Here is a 15447-nt window from a genome sequence, read left to right on the forward strand (position 1 = left end):
CTAAAGACCCAATAGCGAAGATCAAAGCTATTCCCTGAGCGCTGCAATAGATCATCAGGGATAGTATATCTGGCAACGATATTGTTAATAAATTGAAGGCGAGCATTATCTTTGTTATTCAGTAGATGGAAACTAAGTTTACTGTATGTCAGGAGTTCTTAGCTGGTTTCCCCCCCCCCCAAATTTTATAATCATCAGGTGGGCTCGAGCCCTCACTGAAGGAAGTCCCAACTCAGCTCATAAATGGGCAGCTGGTGTCTCTTGAGGGAGTGCCAGAATTCACCTCATAAAGAGGTTTTGGATTCTTTCTAACTTTAGAAGTAATTGATCTTTCCACCCCCAGATCTCAATACCATACAGCAATTGGGAGATAATTTTACTAACAAAAAGTTTCAACGGTGGGTCTATGAGGAGACCTCCCCTGGTGTAATAAAATCTCATTACAACGCCCATTGTCTTAAGGGCTAATCTTTAGCTGATTCTAGGTGAAAATCCCACTTGAGGGTTTTGCTAAAAATTAAACCTAGGTATTTATATGATTTACATTGTTCTATTCTATACATTGTACCTTGTACGCTCTATTTAAATACTTTGGGCTGTTTCTGAAAAACCATAACTTTGGTTTTCGAGTAATTAATTATAAGTTTTTCTTCCTTACAATATTCACCTAGACTGTGCAAAAGCCTCTTCCGTCTCATTCTGGTTAAAGAGATCAAAACCATACCATCGATAAAATGGCCCCCGTTGCCCTCTCCGCCCCCATACCAAACTAGCTCCCTGGTATACAGAGGAGCTATGTCGGAAGAAGCAGGAGCTGAGATGGCTAGAGCGAGTGTGGCAGCAAACTTGTGACGAAGAGGCAAGAGCATCTTATTGGACGTTTATGAAGGCCTGTGGATGGCAGTGAAGGCTACAAAGAAAGAGTTTTATGCATCCTCCATTGCATCAGCTAGCTCACGCCCAGCAAAACTGTTCAATGTGGTTCGGTCCTTGGTCTCCTTACCAGGAGGGGATCATCAAAATTCAAATTCAAATATTAGCTGTGAGGCTTTTAGGAGCTTTTTTGCTGATAAAATCTTGTCTCTCCGCTGTGATCTCCCAGCCACAGTTGATACAGTGTGCCACTGGAGGCCCCTTGGTCGCCTTCTGGGATAATATTAGACTATTTCAGTCCACTCTCTGGGGATGAGATTGACAGGATCCTGTGAGCCGTTAGGCCTACCACATGCTCCTTGGACCCGTGCCCTTCATGGCCAGCGTAGATGGGCTCTGGGATGCCCTGAAGGCCACTGTCAACAAGTCTCTGAGCGCCGGGATCTTTCCGGAAGCGTTGAAGGAAGCTGTGGTTAGGCCTCTCCTGAAAACATCTTTGGACCCTACCGACCCAGTCAGTTACCGCCCAGTTTCAAAACTCCCGTTCCTGGGCAAGGTGATTGAGCGGGCGGTGGTAGAACAGCTGCAGGTCTTCCTGAATGATTCCTCATCCCTAGATCCTTTCCAGTCTGGCTTCAGTCCGGGACATGGGACAGAGACGTTGCTGGTCGCCCTGATGGACGATCTCTGTAGACAGCTGGATCAAGGCAGGATATTGTTAGATCTATCAGCAGCATTCGACATGGTCGATCATGACCTGTTGATCCACCGTCTTGCCGATGTGGGGATTTGAGGGACAGCCTTGCAGTGGTTTGTCTCTTCTCCACGGTCGGGGGCAGAGGGTGGCACTAGGGGAGAAATTGTCATCCTGCCACCCGTTGGTGTGTGGTGTCCCTCAAAGGGCAATACTCTCCCCTCTGCTATTTAACATATATATGCGTCCCCTCGCCCAGCTGGTACAGAGTTTTGGACTTGGGTGCCATCAATATGCAGATGACACCCAATTGTATTTGATGATGGACGGACGGCCCGACTCTGTCCCAGATGTCCTGGAATGTGTCTTCGGAGCTGTGACTGGATGGTTGAAGCAGAGTCGTCTGAGATTGAATCCCTCGAAGACGGAGGTCCTGCATGTGGGTCTAGGGTCCATGGGTGCGGGACTCTGGCTCCCTGCTCTCGATGGAGCGCCACTTACGCCGGTGTCAAGAGTGAGGAGCCTGCGGGTGGTCCTGGATGCTTCCCTGTCTATGGAGGCACAGGTCGTAGCGGTTGTTCGATCCTCATTTTTCTATCTAAGACAGGCTCAACAACTTGTCCCTTACTTATGGACCCATGACCTTACGACAGTGATCCAGGCAACGGTCACCTCCAGATTAGACTACTGTAACTCGCTCTACACAGGGCTTCCCTTGGGCTTGATCCGGAAACTGCAGCTGGTTCAGAATGCAGCTGCATGGGTGGTTGCCAGAGCTCTAATCATGGCACATATAACACCCATCCTCCAGCAGCTGCACTGGTTACTGGTTGAGTACCAGGTCCGGTTCAAGGTTCTGGTGCTGACCTATAAAGCCCTATGCAGACTGGGCCCAGCATACCTTCAGGACCGCCTCTCCCCATATGTTCCCTGGAGGTCGCTTCGATCAGCCAATAAGCACTTGCTGATGGTCCCTGGCTCCAGGGAGGTCCGCCTGGCCTCTACCAGAGCCAGGGCCTTTTTGGTCCTGGCTCCGACCTGGTGGAACTCTCTGTCTGAGGAAACTAGGGCCTGGCAGGATTTGTTATTTTTCCGATGGTTGTTGTGGGTTTTCCGGGCTGTATTGCCGTGGTCTTGGCATTGTAGTTCCTGACGTTTCGCCAGCAGCTGTGGCTGGCATCTTCAGAGGTGTAGCACCAAAAGACAGAGATCTCTCAGTGTCACAGTGTGGAAAAGATGTTGGCAGGTCATTTATATCTACTCAGGAGGGGTGGGGTTGAGCTGAGTCATCCTGTAAGAGTTTCCCAGGGTGTGGAATGCTAATGGCGGGAGGCTTCACTGTATCCTGAGGAGGTTCCTTTGCATATGGATTGGTGCTTGATGTGCTAATCTTCTCTGCAGGGCTATTGTCGGGTATAGAGTGTTTTGTTAGCCTGGTGTTTTTCAGAACTGGAAACCATGCTCTGTTCATTCTTAAGGTTTCTTCTTTCCTGTTGAAGTTTTGCTTATGCTTGTGAATTTCAATGGCTTCCCTGTGCAGTCTGACAAAGTAGTTGGAAGTGTTGTCCAGTATTTTGGTGTCCTGGAATAAGATACTGTGCCCTGTTTGAGTTAGGCTATGTTCAGCCACTGCTGATTTTTCAGGTTGTCCAAGTCTGCAGTGTCTTTCATGTTCTTTTATTCTTGTCTGGATGCTACGCTTTGTGGTCCCGATGTAAACTTGTCCACAGCTGCAGGGTATACGGTATACTCCTGCAGAGGTGAGGGGGTCTCACCTCTGTTATCTTTCCGCCGGGCCTGCAAGATGGAGATGTTCCGCCAGGCATTTGGTGGGGGCTAGGCTGTCCTCTTGCCAGCCATACCACTGAAGACCATCCACCACCCATGCAGGAGCTCATAAGTGTGATACAGGGCATGATGCAAGAGCTAAGCCCTGTGTCTAAAATGCTGTATTTTAATACTTATATCCACCTATTTTAATTGTATATGGAATAATGTTTTAATGTTTTTTTTATAATGTTTTTATTGTTTTTAATCTTTATGTAAAAATCGTATGTTGTTACACCGCCCTGAGCCTGTCTGATGGGGAGGGTGGTCTAGAAGTGTAGTAGTAGTAGTAGTAGTAGTAGTAGTAGTAGTAGTAGTAGTAGTAGTAGTAGTAATAACATTTTAACAGTTTATTTACTATCACACAGCAAGAACTATTGGGGAGGGGTGAGGTACTTTTTTGTCTCAAAGCACAAGAAACCATACCAAGATTAGATTGTTGATTATTAAATGTTGTGTTTCTTCCCCATTTATCAATATCAGACCACTAACATGTGTGCCTGTTTTTTACATTGTAGAACCTACAGTTAGTATTGTCCAAGGGACGTTTAGTAACAATGGACCTTTCAGTCAAGATCTTTATGACCTACCAAAAAACAGCCACATTCCTTCCCATTATGACTTGCTGCCTGTTCGGGATAGTCCTGCTTCTTCGGAGAAAGATGATGGCAGTGAATGACAGTGAACAGTTTGGAATACTGTGGAACTCTTACAGAGAACTGGGATCTAGTTATATTCCTTCCTCTCTTTTGCCATCTGCATTCAGTAGACATTTTGCTATACATTAAACAGGAGAGTCAATCAAACTATGGCTTGCATGTACACACGGCAAATGGATAGATGCCAAGCTGGGAAGACTGTGTTGGATGTTCCATTGAATTTTTTTTTTTTTTAAAAAGAGAAACAAATGCCAAATGTGGACATTGCAATGTACTGGTTCAAAAGTATGCGCTTGCAGAACAGTTCGAGTGCCTGCATTGCTGTGCCTGACAAAGGCACAAAGGATGGCTGGATTTTTCAGTAGCTCAACTTGCATAGTTTACATGCAGCCAAGACTATATAACCTACCAAAAACTCACTTAGCCAAGTCATCTGACTAGGTACTTAAAAAAAAAATAAACTGTGTTATCTCTTTTTTTGCTCATGTCATTATATATTCCCAGCAGATTAAAGTTGTACATGGACAATACATTTAAGAATATACAGTGTGTTGGAGCATAACTAAGTACAGTATGGAAGAGATTTATGAAAGCCAACTGTTTCGAACGCAAGGGAAACCTTGGCTGAATATACCTAAAGAACTGTGATGTAGTGGGCTTTGGCATCAATTCTTGCCAAATTATTCGTACTTTTGAGACTCGACAATTCTGGCTGCCATTTCTACTATCCACAAGTAATCATTCATAACATATCAGTAATTACTTCAGAAGTGTCAGTACAATGGATTTATTTTTTGTCAAAATGGACTGAATAAGTATGTTTTAAAAAGTACAAAATGTCTCATATGCTGTACATTATAAATGCAAGAAAGTTTTATAAACAGGTAGCACTATTGTAATACAGAATAGTACGTTTAATTAATTATTGCCTGAAATCAACTGAGCAGTCTTGGTGCATTAATTGCTATAAAGGCACCTTTTCTTTTTATAATTGATTTAGGGAAAATATGCTTAAGCGGGTCTTTTGCATTGCTAATAACCTGGTACATGTACTCTGTTTCATTAACTTGTGTCTGTTTTAAAATGATGTAGCTATGTTTTCTACTGCTTTAGAATAACAGTGCAGAAACATTATATTTTACATCCCTTGTATTTTTGTGAATGCTTTTCCTGACATTTTGTCTAGTTAAATAGCCCAGCTCTTTATAAAGAAAGAAATATTTAGGTAAAGTCAGTTGCCAAGCCAGAGATAGATTAGAAAGGTCATCTTAAACCAGTGGTTAAATTTTTTGAGTTAGCATAAGAAAAAAACATTGAATTATAATGTGAGGGATAACGTTTATAGTAAGGACTATTAAACAGAGAACTGTTTATTTTCCTCCAACCAGTTTCTTTGACTCTAGAAGTGTCATCTGTCTGTTCCAAAGGCATTTTGAAAAGGACAATTTATATAGTTGAATGCTTATGTTAAATCAAATTGTCATAGAAACCGTGTCTTAATGTAGAATCGTTTTGCAGAACTGAACTTCCTATTACTACTATATTTCTAGTTCTAACAGGGAGAATTCCTCTATGTATGAACTGAGTATATGTGTTAATGTTCTTTTTAGTTTACAATTTTCCATTTCATCTCCATGTTACGTATAAATTCTAAAGCTGGTAAGTCAGGGCAGTTAAGGTGATTAACTGTTGAGCATATGAACAAAATGTTCCACTCATGCTCATCCTATGCACATATATAATCTTCTACTTCTAGGAGCACATCTCTTGTATGAAAGCCAATGTGCAGTTTCTAGTATAACTTTTAAATTCAAAGACATACTGTGGCTGCAATCTAACAAAAATCCAGTTGAAAACAGCTGCTGATGGTAGTGGAAATTTTTTTCTAGATACTCAAGGTAACTGAACTAGAAATATGCTTTACTTTGTCTTAGTGTCACCAAAAGCATTCTCCAACAAAGGCCATTTAGTCTTTGGCAGACTGTGTCTTTACCTACTAAAAGATGCTTAATCTGCTTGGGACAAATGGACAAGACACTGAGTTTCAGAAGTTAAGCAGCACAGATATCCTGCTGTAGGATAGGTATGGTATGGTGATTAGAAATTTAGTTTGACACTCTTTTGTACTGTGTTATACAAAGTCAGAAATAAAAGCCTATCTTTTTTGAAGTTGTGATTACAATTGTAATTTCCAGCATTTCTAAGACACAAACCCTTGAAGAGTCTTGAATCCCCAAACCTGAATGTAGACAGCTCACCCTAAACCATAAATGAAGCAGTATGGGGCCAAAACCAATTGGGGGGGGGGGATGTGCAGAAAACCCTTAAGTTATACAAAACCAGAGAGTAAGATACAAAAAGGAAAATGTACATAAAAGATGTGTCCTGCGCAAGGCCCAGCCCCTCATCACACATATGTCTGTTTCCCTTTCAGGCAGGTTGTGACCCATTAGGGAGGCCAGGGAGCATGGCTGTTCCAGCCCCTGGTGATCCTTCCCAGCTACCATCCAAGCCCGTGATTCACCCCACTCCTGAGAAGGGAGCATGAGGAATGGTTCTTGTGGGTTGAACCGCAGCGCAAACAGGTGCAGCTCCCATCCTGGCTGAGGGAACTTGGCAACATGTGGCCAGCCAGCCCCTTCATTGCTGGCACTTTAATAAAGTCTGTGCTGAACAACTAGTTCCTCCCTGCTTCTTTGCTTGCCCAGCTCCATGTCACCCCCCATTCCTTTTTAAGGCAGCTCCATGGGTCTCTTGCCCTGGGCCACCAGGGAAACAACAGCCGCAAGGAGCTACCAGGTGCCTCTGCCCCATTGATTGGCTCAGCCCCTGAACGGAATGGGGGCCAATGATTCCTTGGGGGCTGCTGCCCCACTCTGCCCTCTCTCCCCTCACATGGTGCAAGGCAAATGAGGTGAGATGTGAGATCTCTCCTGCATGCAGGGGGAAGGGCCATCAGCTCCCCTCAGTACCGCTCAGGTCTGAGATGCCAGGTAGATAGCCAAGGAGGTCTGGGGGATGGGGATGATCAGTGAGGAAGCAAGCTAGTCTATGTGCCGTATGTGCATGCCCACAAACGGGGAGGTTCTCTTCAAGTGCCTATGGACTGAACTGCTTTTGATGCTGGGATTTCAAGCATGTTCATTTTTGTCTTCTGTGCAGTCCTACATGGGAACTGCGCAAGCCAGGCGCGGATATATCAAAGATCCAAAAGGCATGAGACGCTCACCCAGCCTTTTTGTGCACTTTTTTGAATGGGCGGGGCTATAAAAGGGAGGGTGAGCAGATCCCTCCCTCAGTTCTTTAGCTGCCACTAAAGAATGTGCTTCGAGCTCCTTCTCGAATTCAAGACAGAAGAAAGCAAGCAAGAAAAGATTACTTCAAAGGCACTCTTCAAGAAGTGTCTTAAGTGTGGATCCAAGATGGCCCAATCTGATGGGCACAAGAAATACCTAATGTGCCTGGGAGAGGCACATGGTACCGCACGCTGTGGTGCGTGCAAGCAGTTTACGCCAAAGGCCCAGCATGAATGGGCATTGCGTCTAAAAGTGGCATGGGAGTCAGCCCTGAAAGGCGTATCTGATTCCGAACTGCTGAAAGCTGCTAAAAAAGCTGTTAATAAGAACCAGTTGGCTCCTTCTACTTCTGCTCCAAGTGCCGACAATACAAACAATTCGGTTCATAAAGATTCTGGCCCATCTCGGTCTTCATTCGAGCTGCTGTCGAAAAAAGCCAAACTAAAGTAGAAAAGCACCCAACTCTGAAACCACAAAAGAAAGCCCTCAGCTTCAGTTCCATCTGCCTCTGTGGTGTCCAGCCTGCTTGAGGCTCCAAGAATGCCCTCTCCAAACCCAAGACACTGGTTGGCCTCGGTTCCTCCTATTCTAGAAGGCAAGATTCCAGATCTCTCTAGCCTGGGAGTGCTGTTATCACCATTACCACCCTCCCCAGTGCGACCTGCAGTTTCCTCGGTTCCAACTGACTCCTAGAGTTGTCTAGAGGTTGTTAGAAATCACAGACATCCATGGATTCCATATCCCTATGAGTCTCCTTACCATTATTACGCCTACAGCATGTAAGGCTCTCCAGGTCTCTACCTGCCGCCTTTCTACTATCTGCATGATGACCACTACCCTCTGGAACCTCACCCTCCCTCTCTTGAGGGAGACAAGAGCTCCCTCAGTTCCTCCTCCAGTTCCTGAAGACACCGAGTCTGCAGAGACAACACTTGATCCACCAATGCATCCTAACTCCGGTTCTGACTCTGGTTCTGACTTGGCATCCAAGCCATCCCCTCCAGAGTTATCACAGAGGACCCTGCTGTGTCTCCCTCTGAAGACCTTTGCCTCTATTCTGAACAACTAATCAGAATGGCAAGGTCATTGGATATTGAAGTGACTTGTTTAGCTCCAACTTCGTCAGATCCAGTCTTCAAGGTTCTCCACTCAGAGGAAACGGGGCTATGGTGTTTTTTATCATGTAGGGGATCGTAGATCTTATGAAGGAAGTTTGGTCTACACTGGCATCTGTGCCAGGACCTCAAGAAAGTTAGCTAACCTCTATAAGACCAAGCAAAATTGGGCCGGGTTCCCGTTCAACCACCCTCCTGCTAATTCTATCGTTCTAGAAACCCTCCAAAGCAAGGGTCTCCAAAGCAAGGTCAAAGGCACGGGGGACTGGTCATTCTTCCCCCACAGATAAAGAGGGCAGAAAGCTCTATATTTTGGGGGGAAAGGTTTATGCCTCATCAGCCCTAAATTTCCATATTGGCAATTATGAAGCCATTATGGCCAGGTACCAGTTGTTCCTGTGGGACAAGCTTGGCACTTACTTGAGTCTCATTCCTGATGAGAAACAGCGTCTCACAAAAATTCTCCAAGGAGAAGCCCTTCAGCTCTCAAAACAAATTATCACTGTGAGACACATTGGGGATTGCTCTGCATGAGCTATGGCAGCTGCCATCGTGCATGGTTTAGAACCACTGCGTTAGCTTCACACCATATATTAAGGGTTGAGGATCTATCCTTCGAGGGGAACCATCTCTTCTCGTCATCTACTAATGATGCTCTTTAGAAAACAAAGGATGATAAGGTGACTGCTAGGTCATTAGGGATTACCCCAGTCATTCCATACAAACACCAGTTCCCTCCTAGACTCTATCCTCATTACAACCCAAGGTACAATTGGTTCTTGTCTCAATCAAACCAGCATTTCCCTCGGAACGAGCAACATGCAGCTTACGTGGTTCCATCCAACCAGCCTTGACAGAGCTATTACCATCATAAGTCCAAGGATGGTTCCAATTCCCCCAGAAAGCAGTTGGGCTCCACCAAACCAAACTGTCTTTCCCCCTCCCTGTTGGTCAAGCTGTCTTTCCCCCTCCCTGTTGGTCAATCCATGCCCTTTCCTGCATGGGAGAAAATTACCCAAGAGCTCTGGGTACTGTCAATAGTTTGGGAAGGTTACTCCTTAGAGTTCAAATCCATTCCCCTGAACGTTCCTTCCCAGTCGAACCCCTCCCTGCCTCAAACACTTTTGGTGAAGGAACAGCAGAGCCTACTACTGAAACTGGCCTCCGGTTCTGATGGCATTTATTCCTGCTATTTCATGGTGGACAAAAAGTCAGGGGGCTCCCACCACATCTTAGATCTCCAGTTTGTAAACAAATTTGTTCAGGATGTTATCATTAAAAGATGTTCCACCTCTTTTGGGAAAACACTGTTGGTTCGTTACTGTAGATCTAAAGGATGCATATTTTCATATCCCAATACGTTTCTTTCAGAAAATACCTTCAGTTCCAATGTGGTTCCGAAAGATACCAATATAGGGTCCTTCCTTTCAGCCTCTCCTCTGCCCCTCAGATGTTCACCAAGGTTATGGCAGAAGTGGTTGGCCACCTCAGGGAAAAGGGTTGCACCATATTTCCCTATCTGGACGACTGGCTTACCGTGGGCCTGTCCAAAGAGTCTGTCTCTTATCACACCTCATTAGTATGTCAACCCTGCAACACTTGGGTCTCAGGGTCAATTTGGAGAAGTCTTTGGTTCCACAACAGAGGGTAACATTTGTAGGAGCAGTGTTGGATTCCACAGTTGCTCGGGTTTTTCCCATCAAGGAATGGATAGTTCAGTTCCAAGTCACTCTGAACAAGGTGTGCTCTTTCAGACATCAAAGCACAAGAGCAATCCAAAAACGGTTAGGTTTTATGGCCTGACATTGATAGTCTCGTTTGCCATACTCCAGCTCCAACAGTTGCAAAATTGGTTTGTCAGAGTATTTCATCTGTACTACCAGAACTTATTACACATGGTTCTCAGTTCCGAGGATTATTTTAAAAACCCTGGCATGGTGGAAAGACTAACAGAACCTAATGGTAGGGACCACATTCAGCTCCAGCCCCATTCACCTCTCCATCTACAGAGACGCTTCCCTGTTGAGGTGGAGGGCTTATTCTGGAGACAAGAATGTGAACGGTTTTTGGTTTCATCATGAGTCAAAGTTTCATATCAACCTTCTGGAACTAAGGGCTATCCAATTTGCCCAAAAAGCCTTCCTGCACCTTGTCAAAGGCAAGAATGTTCAGATATGCACGGACAACACAATTCCATGCATGATCTGAACAAGCAGGGGGGTACAGTCTCTCTGTCTCTCTCCCAATAATCCTCCCTGATTTTGAAATGGGATATTCAGCATCAGGTCTCCCTCACCACTATCCACTTCGCTGGAGAGGACAACACTCTGGCAGATGCCTTCAGTCAGTCCAAGTGTCAGGGCTTGTCGCTGCTGCCGCTGGGCGGGGCCCCAGCTGGGCCAGCCCTGACATCAGAGGGGCACCAGGGATACTGCAGGACCCTGCTCCGTGGAAGGAGGAGCAGTATATATCACCCAGACTCCCTCTCAGTCCACTCGCTGGCCTGCTCAACCTGGCCTGCTTACCCTCTGCATCCTCCATCATCTCCTCCTCCCAGAACTCTCCTCCAAGCCTCCACTCTCACACCACACTGCTCTCACTCCACACCATCACTCCTTACTCACATCTCAGAGCTCTTCCTAGCCACCTTATATAGGGCTTCCTTTCCCCGCCCCGCCCTCCTTCTAGGCTTGTTCCCTCTCTGACTTGGCCCAGCTGTGCCTTCCCTCAGGTGTTTCCCTCCTACCACTAATCCCTTCTTGGCTTCCTTGCCTTGATGGCAGGGTGGGGTTGAATGCGAGCCATGCCCAGCTGAGGTCTCCTCGGCCTTGCTTACGAGGAGCTGCCCCAGCCGGCTTCTGTGCTGCTGAGCCTGCCTGGCCTTGCTCATGAGGAGCTGCCCCAGCTGGCTTCTGTGCTGCTGAGCATGCCTGGCCTTGCTCGCGAGGAGCTGCCCTGGCCAGCTTCTGGGCTGCCTGCTCATTGATGCCGGGCGGGGCTACCCATCTCCTCCCCCAGAATGCCTGTGGCAGCTCCACCTGGAGGGGCTTGGCTCCTAGCACCTCCAGAGCCAGGCTGCTGTCCTCTAGCCAGGGTGTGGCTCTGGGCTGTAGTGGCTGTTTCTCCTCCTTGGAAGGTAAGGGCTCTGTTTGGGCTGTTGCTGGGTCCCTATTCCCCCTGCCTTGGCCCTTTTCCTCTAGCCTGCTTAGCCCCCTCTCTTCCCCCTGGGGGGTGGGACTAGCTGGCTTCTCCCTGCTTCCTCCAGCCTTCTGAGGCTTTGGCCTTTCGCCCCTTCCCCCTGAAGTAGGCAGGTTCTGGCTCTGTTTTCCAGACAGAGCGGTTGAACTGCTGTCTCCCGGCTGCCCCCTGCCGCTGCCTGTCAGCAAGTCCAGGGGCTGGGCTGCTGACCCCGGACACCAAGGATCTCAATTACGAATGGTCCGTTCAAATGGACTTCCTTTAACCCTTGTTCCGAAACCAGGGTTTCCAACTAAACATCTCTTTGCTACCGCACCCCACAAGAGCTGTCCCCAATATTGCTCTCAAGTAGGCAAAGGGAAGTCCTCCCTAGGATACACTTTTCAGATCTCCTGGTCAGGCAGTCTGCTGTATGCCTTCTCTCTTCTCCCTCTCATGACTTTAACACTCAGCAAATTGATGAGGGAGAAGACATCAGCGATTGTAATTGCCCCTTATTGGCCAAGACAGGCTTGGTTCTCCACCCTGTCCAGAATGTCACAAGGAAGGACGTATTGGTTTCTGCTGTCACCAATCCTTCTTCAGGACAACATAGTTCTTTACCACAATATAGATACTCTGAAGCTGACAGCTTGGTTAGTCTCCTCTCCAGATTAGTTCTCTTCCTGTCAGAAACATAATTTTATAGGCTAGAAAGCCTTCCACCCGCAAATAATACACTGGGAAGTGGAAACGTTTCTCCCTTTGGGCAGTTGAACAGGGCTTAGCCCCTTCTTCTACTCCCTTGCCATCTGTCCTAGACTATCTGGTCCTGTTAAAGAACCAGGGACTCTCTAATTCCTCTGTGAAGGTCCATCTGGCAGCCATCTTGGCCTATCATAAGGGAATGAAGGTAGATCCCTCTTCTCCCAACCAGAATGCAAGTCTTTCCTTAAAGGCTTGGCTAATGTTTACGCTCCTGTGTCCAAACCCACTCCTCAGCGGAGCCTATCTTTGCACTTTTAACAACTCTCATGCATAAGCCTTTCGAGCCATTAGCTACCAGTTCTCTCAAATTTCTGACAGCTAAAACGGCCTTTTTAATGGCCGTTACATCAGCCAGGACGGTGAGTGAACTGCAAGCCCTATGGTATGATCCACCTTTCCTCAGAATGTTTACAGACAAGGTGGTTCTCTGTCCCAGCCTCCAGTTCCTTCCTAAGGTGGTCTCTGCTTTTCACCTCAACCAGGACATTACCAGTGTTTTGTCCTTCACCTTCTACAGAGGCTGACAGGCTCCTACACACATTGGACGTCAAGCGTGCTGCTTTTTTACCTGGACGGGACTCTTGCCTTCAGAAAGGACCCTTATCTCTTTCAAAGGAGCTAAAAAAGGAAAGTTACCGCCCAAGCCGTCTCCAACTGGTTGGTGTGGCTCATTAAGGAGTGTTATGGACAATCCAAATAACCTTGCCCTTTGAACATCAGGGGGCATTTGACAAGGGCCCAGTTGACTTCATCAGCGTTTAATCTGGGCATTCCACTTGTGGGCTTATGCAAGGACTCAAGAAGGGATGCTGCAGTTGGCAAAGCAGTCCTGAAGAGTCTTTTTCAATGAAGAACAACATACCCACCTCCTGGGTAGGTCAGCTCGCTACTCTCCTGTGTGGGACTGCACAGAAGACACAACGATGAAAACAGGGTTGCACCTACCTGTAACTGTTGTTCATCAAGTGTTCTTCTGTGCAGGTGCACATCCCACCCTCCTTTCCCCACCACGTGCTCTTTAAATATGCTAATTTCTTCATCACCAGTAGCTTATTGAACTGAGGGAGGAATCCACTTGCCCCACCTTTTATAGCCACACGCACTCAAAAAGCGCCCCAAAAGGCCAGGCAAGTGTCTTGCACCTTTTGCAGCTTTGATACATCTGCGGCTGGCCTACACATGCGCCGTTCCCATGTGTGCCTGCACAGAAGAACACTCGATGAACAATAGTTACAGGTAGGTGCAACCCTATTTTTACTCAGCCTAAAAAGCAGCCACAAAGGTGGCAGGGAAATCTGGCTCAGGACCTTGACGCTGGGCAAGGGGAGGCTTAACACACACCATATGCCAAGTCCCTGATTTGAACCCTGCCACCAGCCCTGTCCAGCTGTCTTACCCAGCTAGCAGGGCTGTCTTGTGGCTGGTACCTAAAATTAAACTAAATTAAGCTTTAAAGCCCTTTTATTTCCAAAGTCTAGAGGACAAAATGTTCCACAAAGGCTTTTTCTCTCTGGCTGAGAAAACATAGCCCAGCTCTCTGGCTGAGAAAACATAGTCCGGATGCCAGTTATACAACTGGCATCCAGAGTCCTCAGATGTTTTGATTATAATTCAGACACAGGACCTCAGCCCTGAAGGTGTTCTAAGAAATTAAATGCTGAGGCACAGAGCAGTTCCACAAGGCCTTTCCAGTCTTTTAAAACTCCCTCAGTACCTGACAGTAGCTGTGGATGCACACTGGAGAAGAAAAAGTGTATGGTTAGTGACAAAGAGCAGTACTGAGGACAAGCCTTTGAGGAAAAAATAGAGACAGTAACTTCCAGTTTCTCTCCTCTCCTGGAAAGCCAGCTTCCAACTTCACCTGTGAGGTGCCTGATCAGAACACAGCCTAGAGCCAAATAGCTGTAGTGAGGTAAACCCTTTGAGGTACAATGGAGAGATGGCAGCTTTCAATCTCACATCTTAGCTACCTTCCTCCTCCCACATCCAGGCAATAGCACTGATGGTCAGGATCTGAAGCATCTTGGGATCTGGGTCAGGACCTCACCAGCTAATGATCTCAGGGACATGATTTAACGATGCATGTTCCATGGTTCTTCATCCTACACAAGAGGACTCCCCTCACGTGTTTTGAAAAGATTCCATATAGAGAGCTTAGAGTACATGCAATCAAGTGAACCAGCATAATCTCTAGCCCAAATATTGGCACTACTGTTGAGGTAGGGTTTGAATCAGGATTATACTCCTGTACTTTGTCCAATATAGATATGATTACAAGAACAACATTCAGCAATGTTTCCAAAATTACGTGAAATTTTGTTATGGCAGATTTCAAAATTGCTCCTTCTTTATTGGTCTGCTCATAACTAGTGCAATGGGTAATGACTCTGGAAAGGACAGAAGTAGGAAGAGCAGCATTTCAAAGTCTTTTAGTATGAATGCTTCACTCCATCCATCTCTTTAAAGTAAACTTACTAATCACCCAGATGTGGGACAACACAGAGATAACAACGATAGACAGTATTGCACTTACCTGTGTTGTTCGCTAAAACTATGGTATTTTTCGTATTCAGTTTAAAGCACCATTTTCTAGCAGTCATAGTGGTTTCGGCTTGGCACCTATCCTTTCACACTTCCCAGCAGTTTCGATTTGGCCTCTCGCAATTCCTTCCAGACAACTGCCTGGAAGCCTCTGTTCAGTTTTGGGCTTTCCGGGCATTAGTGCTCATCGCTTTTTTTAATATATATATAACTTTGAACATGTGTGGTAACATCCCTGTATTAAAACTTTGGACAGACAAGCCTCCCCCCATGTCACCCCTTCACCCACCCACCCCACCCTACTCTTCCCGGGGTAAGGCAGGACTTGCCTCCCCAGGGGTTAGGCACAGTGGGGGGGGGGAAGCAGACTTATACTTGCCCCTGGCTCTGCTGAGATGCGCTGAGCCGGGGCTTGGTGTACCTTCTGAGGGGCTGCGAAATTCTCTCGTGTGAGGATTGCGCGCACACTCTAGAGAGAAGCTGCGGCGGCTCTTGAA

At 46.6% G+C, this 15447-nt stretch overlaps 1 protein-coding gene across 1 annotated transcript in view; it reads left to right on the plus strand.

Annotated features, from left to right (window-relative positions):
- Positions 1–6222, plus strand: part of MEGF10 (multiple EGF like domains 10) — a 222265-nt gene extending 216043 nt beyond the window's left edge. Inside the window, exon 25 of the mRNA XM_054987352.1 lies at positions 3913–6222. Coding sequence (XP_054843327.1) covers positions 3913–4073 — 161 coding nt within the window. The 3' untranslated portion in view covers positions 4074–6222. The remainder of the gene's footprint in view (positions 1–3912) is intronic.
- The last annotated feature ends 9225 nt before the right edge of the window (positions 6223–15447 follow it).

This window comes from Eublepharis macularius, chromosome 8 (genome assembly GCF_028583425.1).
Source record: "Eublepharis macularius isolate TG4126 chromosome 8, MPM_Emac_v1.0, whole genome shotgun sequence".
Lineage (NCBI taxonomy): Eukaryota > Metazoa > Chordata > Lepidosauria > Squamata > Eublepharidae > Eublepharis > Eublepharis macularius.